Source organism: Acipenser ruthenus, chromosome 27 (genome assembly GCF_902713425.1).
Source record: "Acipenser ruthenus chromosome 27, fAciRut3.2 maternal haplotype, whole genome shotgun sequence".
NCBI classification, from domain to species: Eukaryota; Metazoa; Chordata; class Actinopteri; order Acipenseriformes; family Acipenseridae; genus Acipenser; species Acipenser ruthenus.
In genome coordinates, this window is record NC_081215.1 from 21,763,370 (window position 1) to 21,776,962 (window position 13,593).

At 36.0% G+C, this 13,593-nt stretch overlaps 1 protein-coding gene across 1 annotated transcript; it reads right to left on the reverse strand.

Annotated features, from left to right (window-relative positions):
* Positions 1-973: 973 nt before the first annotated feature.
* On the reverse strand, positions 974-10,197 carry LOC131701832 (uncharacterized). Its single transcript, XM_059002141.1, has 13 exons — positions 9,918-10,197; positions 9,508-9,704; positions 9,129-9,266; positions 8,849-8,987; positions 7,257-7,995; positions 6,647-6,788; positions 5,944-6,105; positions 5,812-5,858; positions 5,281-5,459; positions 4,631-5,031; positions 4,252-4,348; positions 2,120-2,306; positions 974-1,738 (listed from the first exon to the last, which is right to left on the reverse strand). The coding sequence occupies exons 1-13, from the start codon at positions 10,035-10,037 to the stop codon at positions 1,593-1,595; spliced, it is 2,694 nt and encodes an 897-aa protein (XP_058858124.1). The 5' UTR covers positions 10,038-10,197; the 3' UTR covers positions 974-1,592.
* Positions 10,198-13,593: the final 3,396 nt, after the last annotated feature.

Genomic DNA, 13,593 nt, shown 5'->3' on the forward strand with positions numbered 1-13,593 from the left:
TCACTTTCTCTTTCTATATTGCTCCATTAATAACATGCATTCCATTACACTATTTATCTTGTCACAGTAACTGCATGACAATAAAGATTGCAATATCATGTTTTAACATCAGCACACTGTGTTTTTCGATTGAATCCAGGTTGTTAAGGATACAATCAAACAAAACAACAATACTATTGTGCTCTTAATATTGTTAGTAACAATACACCCTTTATCTTGTAAGCATAAGTGCACGGAAGATTGCATGTGAATCTGGTTTAAGTTTCATTATTACTGCTTCTAATAGAGCCATCTCTGCAGCAAACAAGTCCGGGGTTTGGGGAGTTTTAACAGGACTGGTTGGGCAAGTAATCAAAGGGAAAGCATGTCACCTGATGCCAGTGATCGCCCCCAGTGCTGCGGCCTGTATGAAGATGTGTATTGAGTCAACTTTCAGTTTGTGAAACACACAGCTACTAATGAGAACTGGGTTGCTGTCCTAAATCAAATCTTCTTACTACTTCTTCCAAGAATCCTGTAGGCAAAGAGGTGCTAAACTAGATCAATACAGGCTTCCGACTCCATTATTTATCATTTCCATAGTTAATACGGAAACTGTGACATACTGTACCTGCGCAGTAGGGGGCGCTACACAACACAGTGGTTCTCAAACTGGGGGTCAGGGGGTCACAAAACAGCCACATCGCAAGCAGTCAGATTCTTTTCTTTCTTTCTTTGTACGTGCTCAATTGCAGTGTTATGCTATTAAAGTCTATCTGATTAAGAATAATACATTGTTTCTTTAATTTAGATGTAATCCTGTAATATACTCTATCCATAGGGTGCATATTAGGGGATTTGCGGTAGACCCATATCATTTGAGAGGAAGTCCCAGTTAGAAAAGGTTTGAAAAGTTTGAGAACTGCTGCACTGTATGTATTTTTAAGACTATCATACAGTACAAAATGAAACAGGATTTATTTATTTATGTATTTATTGAAAGATTTACCATGAAAACCCACTGAGACAAGATGCAACACACAATAGAAATGAAAAACCCTTGAGAAGCCCCTTTGTACAATACCAGCCAAACACGAAGAGTAAGTATGCATAGAAATGAGGTATGAATCTTACAAAAGAGGTATTAAAATGCAGTTAACAAAGTATTAATAGATACATGTACAGAATACTATTGTTGTGCATGAAAAGGCAACTGCAATGTAGAAAAAACAGACATTACTTAGTCTTAATCACACCTTGTTTTATACACTATTTGAAAGCATATTTTGTATCGAATTGCTTCTTTTTCTTTAATGTTTTAATTATTATAGTTTGTATCAAATTCTTAAAAAGTGCCACCAGTTCATCAGCTAAATGTAAAAACGTTACTGTATTACTGTATTATTACTCTAAACAATTACTTTAACAGATACAAAGCAAGAACTTTTAATATTGCAGAAAGCAAAACCTAAACATATTATCAAACTGTAATGGATTTAGATGCATGTATTTGTGGTTGAGTAACCCTATTAGCTATTAGGCTTTTCAAATGGAAAATCTCCCATGGTAATTCAAGGGGATCACTAAAATATCTGTTTTGTCTCTTTCTGATTTTAGAAGTCAGCAGAAGGAACGGTTTCATATTTGACAATCTTGGCCATTTTCGCTTTGTAGATCAGAACTCCACAAACCAGGGCAACGGCAGCACAGAAAGCAACAGCGACAACCAGGATGTTCAAGTTCAAATTCAGATTGGAGCCTGGAGGACAAAAACAATCCAACAATGTCAGGGAAAAATACTACGGTTCTACATAGTTAGAAAAAAAAACAATACAAAACAAGCTATTGTACAAATGCCTCTACACTGTACACTTCCTTCTCAGATTTATAAACACTGAAAAGGTTACAAGAGTAAGAATTGTCTGTTTTTTTCTGTCTAGTTTAGCATGATAAAACAGGTTTAAAATTCAGGAAAGACTTTGAATTAGAGCCTGGTTACAGTATAAAACCAAGCTGTATCCCTCTAAATCTAAAAGCTGTGTATTATATATTATACATTTTCAAACCGTTTCTAAAATGTCAACTTTATTCCATGCAGGTCAACTTTGCTATAATAATACAAACTCATCTCCTGCATTACCTGGGCTGCCTGAAGAGCTCCTTGCAAACTGCAGAGGCCCCTGGGATATGAAGTGTCTCTGGCTCTGTGAAGCCAGTGATCTCTTGCGATGGTGATGTCCAAAGGAGGTACCATTGGTGCAGCCCTGAGCACATCTATTGTCGGGATCCCCAGCTACACACAGGATGACTGTGCAGCTGATGAACACCTTGTGTGATAAAGATAAGCAGCAAATAATATATTTGATTTTAACCCTTTGAGTCCTGGCGGGACTGCAGTATGCAGGAGGCTGTGTGGTCCAGTGGTTAAAGAAAGGGGCTTGTAACCAAAAGGTCCCCGGTTCAAATCCCACCTCAGCCACTGACTCATTGTGTGACCCTGAGCAAGTCACGTAACCTCCTTATGCTCCGTCTTTCGGGTGAGATGTAATTGTAACTGACTCTGCAGCTGATGCATAGTTCACACACCCTAGTCTCTGTAAGTCGCCTTGGATAAAGGCGTCTGCTAAATAAACAAATAATAACATGCTATCAGAAATGACATCTGTCACTTTCTCGTGTTTACGCAATGAAGGACTGAAAGGATTAAATGTCTTGTACAAGGGGAGGAATCATTTCCAATTTTAATAAACAACCAGAAGTATTTGTATTTGATTATTTATATATTTATTAGTAAACATAATAATAATGTTAAGACCCTATTACAGTATATACATTTTTAAAAGGGGCAGAGGCAAAACACCTTTGCGACACCAGATAGGTGGCAAAATGTGTTTAACATAGGAGGCAGATCAGGCATCTGTCTTCTATGTCAGAGATACTGACTGATGTCACAGATGCATTTTTCCATAGGGCAAGGGTATATACAACTTCCAGTTAGGGGTGTGGAACAAAATAAAACCAAACACAAATATTATCAGTTGTCTGGCTTCTCAAACGTGCTCGGTGTAATAGATTGCACACATGTTGCAATATACCCAGCTTCAAGGAATGAAAACATCATCATTCTTTAACTGTGCAAGTTTTAGATGATGCTCAATGTATTATCATGGATGTAGGTGCTAAGTACCCTGGCTCAGAAATTTCGAACAAGGGTTTAAGTGGAGGCTGACTAATTTTAGAATATATTAAATACATACTGTAATTAACATGTGACATTTCAAAAACATATGTAACAAATGCATAGTAAAGTTTAACATTTTTATTATGATTTTTCAAAAACATACATAAACATTCAGATATTGCATGTAAAGTATATTAATATTAATATTGCATAAGAGACTATAGACATGCTGTATTATTATTATTATTATTATTATTATTATTATTATTATTTAGTCATTTAGCAGACGCTTTTCTCTAAAGCGACTTACAGAGACTAGAGGGTACATCATAACTGTTGTTCTGTGCTTTAAGTCCCAGAATCTTTTTTGGACTTCTTTATTTTACCTTTTTATGGAAGGGGTTGTGTTTATTTTTTTGGTTATATCCTTCCGTATTTAATATTTAGCAGTGGCTTCGGATATTTGCCAAAAAGAACAGTTTTATGTGCTAAAATCTCATGGAGCAAAAGCCCAACTTGGGTGGCTAAGAATGTATTTTTCCTTTCTTTATTTTCCCATAGTTGCAATGAAATGTGCACTGTCTCGTTGTTTTCCAGTTAAGTGGAAGTCCAGACTACTGAAATGTGACAAATTGGCTTGTTAATGAACCTGATAATCAATTGCAGTTTCAATTAAATCAGTCATAAGCAGGAGTCGCAAAGGGCGTTGCGAGTAGGAGAAATGAACCTGCCTGAAAATCTGTTGAGACGTATAATTAGGTGGCAAAAAAACTTGCAGTGCAAATGCATTGCAACCTCTATTAAATCTCTCAAAATGATCCTTCTGAAAATCTGGCCTTATATATCCATAAACCTCATCTTTAAAGTTATAAGGGTTGTTACTAATCAATATGTCTGAGTTAATTTTAGATTTGTTTTTAACCACAGAATAAGTTGAGTAGATCAAGCTAAGTATGAATGGGTTAATTATGTTTAACAGTGGCATGCTTGATATCCGGACCATATGGTTATAAATCAAGTTGATTTGCTGGTTCTAATATGCTGTCCTCATGCAGTCAATGATATTAATCTATAGTGGTCCTTTCATTTACCTGTTCATAGTTCCCGATGAAATTAAAGGCCTCCAGTCCAAATCTGAAATCAGTCTGGTTGTTTAAATAAACAACCGTGGTTTCATCTTCAATGCACCTAGACAATACAAAAGTATTAAATAAGAATCAATTTGAAAACTTGTTAGCTTTGAAAAATCAGATAGTTATAGATAAATAGATATACAGTAGATATAGATAATATTTATAGAAAAATGTCCAGACAAATTGTGCAGTGTTATTCTAAAAACAACTAAATGAGGTCCAAATTTGCTGCCCAGTCACTGAAATATGCCCATCCCTGGCATTTTACACTATTATACAGACAGATTGAATTTACCCTGCTTTAGTTTCATGATGACACTTGTTGAAAGAACATTACCCATTGCTAATGATATCATAGTAGAGGGGATCGTTGGGGTTATCATTTGGCGTTGCTCTGCAGGACTCCACAAACAGCTGGGTGGTTGAAAGGGATGACTGTACTTGGATGCCCATGTATATCATGTCCTGTAGCTCCACCTCAATGGGGTAAGTGTTTGGGTTGATCATTCTGCTGAAATCACTGCTGTCATAGAACTCAAACAAATAGGTGAAACTGCCAAAACCGGCTTCTGTGAACAAGTAGGCACTCTTGTGTGCTTTGAAGGAGGCCAAGAGTCGACTCTTTTTGGGGAATTTGCAAATGAACGGTATCTCGATCTGATGCTTTCTGGTTATGATGTCATGAGGATGATCAAATGATGTAATTTCATTTCTGAAAATTAGATCATTTTCAGTTTCCTGCAATAATGAGAATGGAGATAAGTTCTGATGCAGTTCTGATAAGATGTTTTTAAACACATATTTTAGTGGTTCATGATGCAACAAGAAAAACACATTTTGCTGAATATAAATCTGTAGCCTAATAAATTGCATTAATGGTTGAGCAGTGAGTCACAAATGAAATACTAAAATGAGTAACAATATTATATTGACCACCTGAGGTAAGCACATAACTGCAGGTAAGCAAAAATCAGTTTTTATAATTACCTCCAGTTTTGTTCCACAGGAGTTCAGAGACACACTTGCAATAATATGAGAGCCATTGGATGTCACTGAACACGTCGGATCATTTAAACGTAAATGATTTTCATGAAGTCCTCTTACCGAAGACTTGGAAATGTACAGAGTCATTGTTGTGTCAGTGCATTCAATATCAGCTTCACCTACTGTTGGACAAAACATTTCCTTTATTTAAAAATTAAATTGAGACACTTTATTTGTTCAGTTTAAAGGAAATTTGCAAATGTCAAGATGAACACCCAGAATTTCACAGGTACTGTAACACATCAATAATCTATTGTATATTCAATGTGAATTGAAAATAATGTTATGGCTTCTTTAGAAAATAATGGAGTTCCTCACAAATCCATATCATACAGACTTTACATTTTGTAGTTATTTTGTGGTTTATTTTTCAGCTGGTTGTTTTAAGCTAAGGTAAAGCAGTTCAAGATTACTGTACTTGGCTCTTCTAAGCAAGTCAAATTACTGTAAGCTTTTCCTTTTTTATTTACTTACTTTCATTTACAACAACTACTATAATGCATCTCATTTCAGACTGGTACCTGGAGAATACAAAAAAAAATAAAGTTATGAAAAAACACTTTAAATAAAGATTTGAAAGAAACAACTACAGTAAGCTATACTCACCCACTTGCTGTTTCTGCAATAAAACATATGGGAATGTGTTCACCAAAGTCATTTTCAGTTGGGGTCCACGTAATCATTACATCGATGACTCCACTGTTGCTATCATAGTTTTTTAATGATTTTGTTATGTTAAGGGGTCCACTCATCTTGATATCATATATTCTAAATCAGAAAAAAAAAGGTTTTACAATCTGTATAAATATTCACAGGAAAGCAAACAATAGCCAAGCAAGGGTAGGCTTTCCCAGGTACCCAGAAAAATACTGTGTCTGAGAATTTGTGGCTCTCGTTATTTCTTTTCACGTGCGGTTGCATGCATAATGTTTGTACTATAGAGTACTGTTATATGTTCATCATGCTTTTGTATTTATATACTGATAACATTGCCTAAAATGGTTCTTAAGCACATGTAATAACCTGCATGAAACCCAAATCGACAAAAGCTGAAAGCAATCAATCTACATATCACAAGACGGAAAAAAAGAAAGAATGTGAACCACGCTCTGGGGAAAAAAGGAAACTACTCCCACCACTGTAACTGATGTGCTTTCTTTATTCTTAATTGTCATATAATAGCAGACAAGCGTGTTTAACATGAATACCTTAAATTGGGTATTATTTCTTTCTATATATGATATACAGTACCAGTGCATAACATGTATTCTTTTAAAACATGCAATCATTGGTTAAACAGCAGCTTCACCTGTCCCTTGTTGCTGCTGCTCTGAGAGGGATTTGGAATTCATGTCCAACTGAAGCATTTACATAGATACCATGGGCAGGAGTTGGAGCTAGAAACTCTGGTCTGTATTCCCCAAAATTACAGGAGGGCACAGCAGAGTCAACTGAAATACATTTAAAGATATATTTTTATTAAGAAAATAGATATTCATGGAACAAAATGCATTCAGAATACAATAGTAACAATGGAATAAATAATACATCTGAACAATGGTGAGGGTCATTGGCTCTAAACTGATTAAATGACTATGCAGTAATTTTGTTACAGAAGACAACCATTGCTTGTAATTAATAACAAAATGTTTTTTTTTTATGATTGCAATATAAAGCAAACTTTGTATTAATTATGCTGGATCTCTGTAAACCAAAAGAGGAACAAAATTGTAATGATATATAGCATGTTCATATCTCCTTAGTACCCATTGATGATCACTACTATGATATTGGATATTATAATTAAATTTCAATTCAGTGAATTGATCATCAACATGTCTAATTACATAACAGCCTAAACAAATGTGATTTAAACTCTTTCTGAATGGTACTGGTCAACTTGCATTATAAATACTTACCTTGGACAACAAATTGCAAGGGTATTTTGCTGAGTGGATCATAATAGTTTGAGCTTGTTGTAAATGGTGTAGTGGTTAATGGTGTAGTGGTTAGAGCTGCATTGGTTGGAGCTGCTGTTGTAGTAGTGGTTTGAGCAGGTGTGGCTGGAGAAGTGGTTGGAGCAGTTGTGGTTGTTGATGGATAATACCACCACCAGTTTTGTTGGGGTGAAGTGCTTGGAGCAGTTGTGGTTGCTGATGGATCATACCACCACCAGTTTTGTTGGGGTGAAGTGCTTGGAGCAGTTGTGGTTGTTGATGGATAATACCACCACCAGTTTTGTTGGGGTGAAGTGCTTGGAGCAGTTGTGGTTGTTGATGGATCATACCACCACCAGTTTTGTTCGGGTGAAGTGCTTGGAGCAGTTGTGGTTGTTGATGGATAATACCACCACCAGTTTTGTTGGGTTGAAGTGGTTGGAGCAGTTGTAGTTGGAGCTGTGGATGAAGTTGGTTGCCTCCACCACCAGGTATAGGGTGGAGTAGTGGATGGACTCGATGCGGTTGTAGTTGTTCTCCTCCAGGGTGTAGTGTTAAAGTTACTTTGATGTTTCTTGTGGAAATTGAACGGGATTCGGGTAGATGTTGTACCATCTCCATATCTTAATGTTATGTACTGCCTCGGAAAATCTTCCAGTACAAGTTCAAACACATGTGCAGTGCCGAATCCTGCACCATTAAAAGATAAAGTACAGGTCCTCTGGGAAAATGTAAGCAGTCAATAATTAAAAAGGACAACTGAATGAAAATAAAAGAGTATTTTTACAATTAGAAATTACTTTTACAGGAATTTTGTTTTATAAATTATTTTGGCCAGTAGAATTGTAATTTATCTGTTTTTGACAATTCATAGAACAGGTGCAAGGGCTGCGAGGAATAAGCCCTGTGACTTAGAAATAGGAACTATGTGCCTGGGCTTTAGGGAGATAACATGTTATTTTCCCCTTGACTCACGGAGAGCCGTCCTCGCTAAGGTGAGACTGGAATCGATCGGCCTCCAAGGCTGGGAAGCAAGCTTTACTTTCCCCCAAGGGGATAAAAGAAGAAAAGGATAAAAGATATATTTGAGAAGACTAGAAGTCGACCTGACTGACAAGGAAAGCCTATGCTTCGGGAGAATGGCAAGGCCGACCTCCGAGACAGAGCCCCGTGGGGCGACACGAATTCTGAAAGAGAAAATTAAATGAACATGCAAAGATGCCAGAGAGGAACACTGGCATAGGAGAAGCAAGTGTTTAGTAAAGGATACAGGGTTTCCACCTGGTTCAGGGAGCACGCATGCTAACCCCCAGGGGGGAATAATTGAGTATGTTCACAGTTAGAAATTATTTTTACATTAGTTTTGTTTTATACATTATTTTGGTCAGTAGAATTGTAATTGATCTGTTCTGACAATTAAGTATTTATATATTTCTGATGATCAATTTATAGTATTGTATATCATTTACATTATTTTTTTTCTATGGAAGGGTATGCTTTCATTTTACAGTATTTTATTTACCTACATAGTTCTCATACTGTAGTTTTCAAGCTGAAAGCGTTTTGTATCTTACCTCATCTAGATGGAAATTTGGATGTTGGTAGCAGCTGTAACACTCAGAGGAGCTTGCAATTCCATATCGGCATCTTACACTATCCCCATCTGGGTCATGTGCCATTAATGAGTATGTTGCTGGACAGTTTTGGGGGACCCTTGAATACAAGCAAAACAAAGAGTACAGAATAAACTGCCTGTTTGTACTTGAGGTTTGTGGTTTTGCTAATTATAACACACAATCTTGAGATTTACTAACATATCAATGGAAACTGTTAGGATAAAAACACATCTCAAACCTGATTATTGGAGGGATTGTCGTTACTGGGGATCTGTTGGGGAATCCTGTATCTGATCTTGTGCCCAGATCTACGTGAGTCAACAGCAGCCATGAGGAAGCAGAGTGTGAGTTGAAGATCCAACAGCAGCTTGTCTCCCTATATAGGTAATATACAAAACATTATAAATTATATATGAGAAAGTACTGTATAAGGGTGGGCTACAGGTTTAAAGGTCTGGGTTTAATTTAGTTTAATACATTAGATACAGTAGCTTGGAAAAAGATGCACAATAGCAGTATAACAATGCCTGTAATTTGTAAAATATTAAATTAACTAGATACACTTGGTTTTAATCATTATTCTTGTATTCATTTATATCATTTTAAAATAAACTTACTGTAAGTCAAAAGGTTTATCACTTGATATGCTTCTTGACATGTAGCCCTCTGCCTGACACCAGCTGTCTCCCAAAGGGTCACTATCAATTGTCCCATATTCAAAGTGTTCTATGGAACCACAGTTTCCCTGACGGCAGTTCCAGTAAAACTCGCGATGACATCCAGTTCTGAACGACTCTTTGTAACGAAAGTCCACCTGCAATCAATTGGATTTAATTAATCAAAATGTTCTTTAAAAAAAAAAGACTGTCCGTAAAATTTTCTGAACATTACCATTTTAGTAATGAGACGCTTCTACCTTTTTCTAGTTACAATGGGAAAATTAAAATAGCAATTCAAATAAACATTAAATTTGTATATTATGAAATAACTTTAACATATAACAAAAAGTTGAAAAGATGAGAATTACCCTGATTGTCCCATCTGGATTTCTTCCCTTGGGTGTGAAAGTCATGATCCCACCTTGCAGATGAGAAGCAAAGACTCCGGAGACCAGGCTCCAGCAAAGCAGCAAAACAAGCAGACCCATTGATCCTTGACTGTTTCAGTGACCTGATTGAGAAGCTGCTGGAGCACCCCACTTTTATACATTTGTGACCACCACAGTCACAATCAGCTGGGATAATGAAAGACAGCTATAGGCTGGCTGGCTCTTTTGTTTTTAACAAGGAAGTTTAAGGTTAAAAAATAAACGGATTATGCTTTTACAATGCGCCTCAGTTCAAACGTTTCTTTTGTATATTTGGATTTTTACACTTGGAAGTGAATTCAAATGCTGTGCATTTAAAAAACTATTATTATTATTATTTTTTTTTTTTAATTTAAAAAATGAAAACAACATTTTAGGTAGGTACACGAGGTAAATCTAATCTCGGGTCAATGGAACTCTTCCAGAAGTAGCATTGTCAGCACTAGATTTGGAATTAAGGAAAAGTATACACTGTGTGCCACTTTTTGGTTTGATTGATTTGTGACTAATCTTATGGGCTCAAATCTGATGACAGAGCACTCAATCAAAATGCTTGGACAAAGTTTGTTAGCGTCAGTTTAGTGAGACTATAAGTGGGCCTGTGAAGTGATTCTGGTTCCTTGCTTTTCTTTTTTACACTAGACTTTGTTCCAGGGGTCTGTGACTTTTGTTTGTTGACTCAAATGATTTTTGGCAGAGCATCAAAATGGCCAGTTTAGACCAAACAGGTCTGAATGAAGAAGAAGGGCCTGAAACAGAAAATAAAATTCAGTTATTGAAAGCCATACCACATCCAAAGAATTGGACATGGAAAACTTTACATTTCCCATCACTGTGTTCAGTTTGACATTCCAGTTGAATTTATGAGTTCTTTGCATTGTTAACCACAGATGTGTTTGATTGATGTGCGTGCAAGATACTTTGTTTAGCCAGATTCCTGTCGATGTTTTAATGGTATTTGTAAGTTTATATCATGCCAAAGACTTAACACTTTATTTATTACCCTGGGGTTTGTAAACTTGTTGGTGGTGCCCAGGGGTCAGGGGTTAGGGTTAGGGTTAGGGTTCAGACACACCACAAGGAAAATCCTCCATACGTAAAGAACATTTATTTATTTAAAGTAATATTTTATAATAATGAATGTCAAATCGAGGCTGTTTGAATTCTAGATTAATGTGTTAGTTGAAACAAACTACTGGACACTGGTACTGGTTTGACATTCCAGTTGAATTAATGGTTCTTTGCTAACCACAGATGTGTTTGATCGATGTGTGTACAAGATACTTTGTTTAGCCAGTCAGATTCCTGATGATGTTTTGAGGTTATTTTTAATCATGCCAAAGGCAACCACTTATCCTTTTCTCTCAATATTATATTGTTGAATAGAGAGCAAGTGTTTTTTAACCTTCCAATGGAATGTGTTGTTTAGCCTGATTCCTATTCAACATCCTGTTAACTGTGTCCATATCCACAGGTTGCTCAGCACTCTGATTAGCGATCTGTGCAGAAACCATGAACAGGACAATAGAGATTCAGGACCCTGGTCAGTGATCACTCTTCAGCTAGTTTGGGCTAGAAACATGACTAGAAACATACAGATCCGTGGTAAGCATGCAATGGAAAGTTGAACCAGAACCAGGACAGCACAGGGTCAGAACTTTGGTTTCAGAACCACTGCTCTGCTGATCATTAACAAGGAAGATAAGTTTATTAAAATAACATTAACAACACAATACTAGTGTAGAGCTTCATAGCATGTTATAACGTTGTTATAAAGTTTCTTAAAGTGGTGTTATCAAAAGTAAGAAAAGTATCAACATTACGATTAAATACAAAAAAATGCACAAATATATTTGAGTTTTTACTGTTTGACAGGTGCGCACGATGTGATTGGCGACTCTCCTTTGATTGTATCATCAGCTGGAAAAAAACCACACATAGTTTTATTGATAGTCCTGTTATAGAGCTAATAAAAATGTATACTTAATAGCTTTTCAGAATACTTATTTCAGTAAAGATAAACAAATCACACACACCAGCTATATCCAGTTCCCTGGAAATGGACTGCCAGATGTTCTCCCTCATTGCCGTGTCTATCATGTTTGTGTCCTTTATTGTACAGCTCTGGGTATTTTGATACTGCAAGAAAATATTTTCTTCCACCATTGTTTACTGAAGGCACGCAAGGGAAGCTGATCCTCATTGGTCACAAATTTATCACACTTTAATATGTGTCCTTTAGCATCCTATTGTGTCCTTTGGTGTACTTCAGTTTCGTAGCACCCATTGTTTTTCGCTAGATAACAGCCAGCCATAAAAATATACATTTCAACCATAATAATAATAATAATAATAATAATAATAATAATAATAATAATAATAATAAACAATTGATAAAGTATTGTGTAGTCTTCCAGTAAATTGAACTTAATTTTGTAATTATTTTACCGGGAAGTTGTAATTCTAGCTCACCTGGCCAGTTCTTTTGTATTCATTCAATTGTATTCATTCAACTCTTAGAACAAGGATTGTCCATGGGCTAATGTGATTGAACCAGACGTCAATTTAATACCCTAACAATGGGTAGTACTTGGAAGGCTTTAATTATCTCTCATTGTGGTCAGTGGTTCTGAGAAGGCTTGTATTACATGGTTCTCATTTTTCTCATTTTTTCTGCACTCTTTAGTAATGTAAAGTAAAAAAAAAACTTACAAAATGGCAATTTTATTTATTTATATATTTATATCTCATTTTGCTTTAAAAATACACAACAGGAGCTATGTATATTATGACATACAGAGAGAGAGAGAGAGAGAGAGAGAGAGAGAGAGAAACTTGAAACTACAGTCCATAATCAAAAAGGTTATACCAGTTTTACAGCATTCTGGGTGTGATGCTCCTGGGTGCAGCAGGAAGGCTTTAAATATCAAGGTTTACTTTAAACACTCATCCTGTTTTGTACACTTGCTCAGAACCTACACTCACAATGGCTTTCGTTACTAGAATCCTGGCTCTCATTTGCTTGACAAGTAAGTACACTCATTTTTATCAACGTAAGGTAATTATAAATATAGGTTTCAACTGTAATCTGTTATTTTGGCATTTCCAAGTTTTAGCAAGCGAGGATTTCGTCTAAGGCTACCCACACTGTATGCTATCAATGTATTTACTCAGTAGCCTGTTCCATACACTCACTACTCACTGTGTGAAGTAGTATCGCATTGCCTCTGTCCGTCTATCTCCACTTAATTTCCAATTGTTTCCTCTGGTCCTAGTTTCTGTACTGCGCTTAAAGGGGGGTTAACTATGTCAATTCCTTTTAAGATTTTCTAATTGTCCGAAGTGGAAAGAAAACTGGAAAGGTGACTTTTGAAGCTTATTGCTCTTGAGTGAAATCTACAGTACCTGCAATTCCATATTTTGAAGATGAAACCTTTAATTACACACTTTTTTAAACAAAAAAAGTCAAAAACATAAATTAATTAATCTGTTTATAGATTAATTTCTAATTTTGTGTGTAACATTACCTTTCTTTTTAAAACAGGTGTGGTTATTGTGATGGTTTCAGGACGTGACGTAAGTATTTGATTGTAAGGTGTTTACTTAGCAATTATCT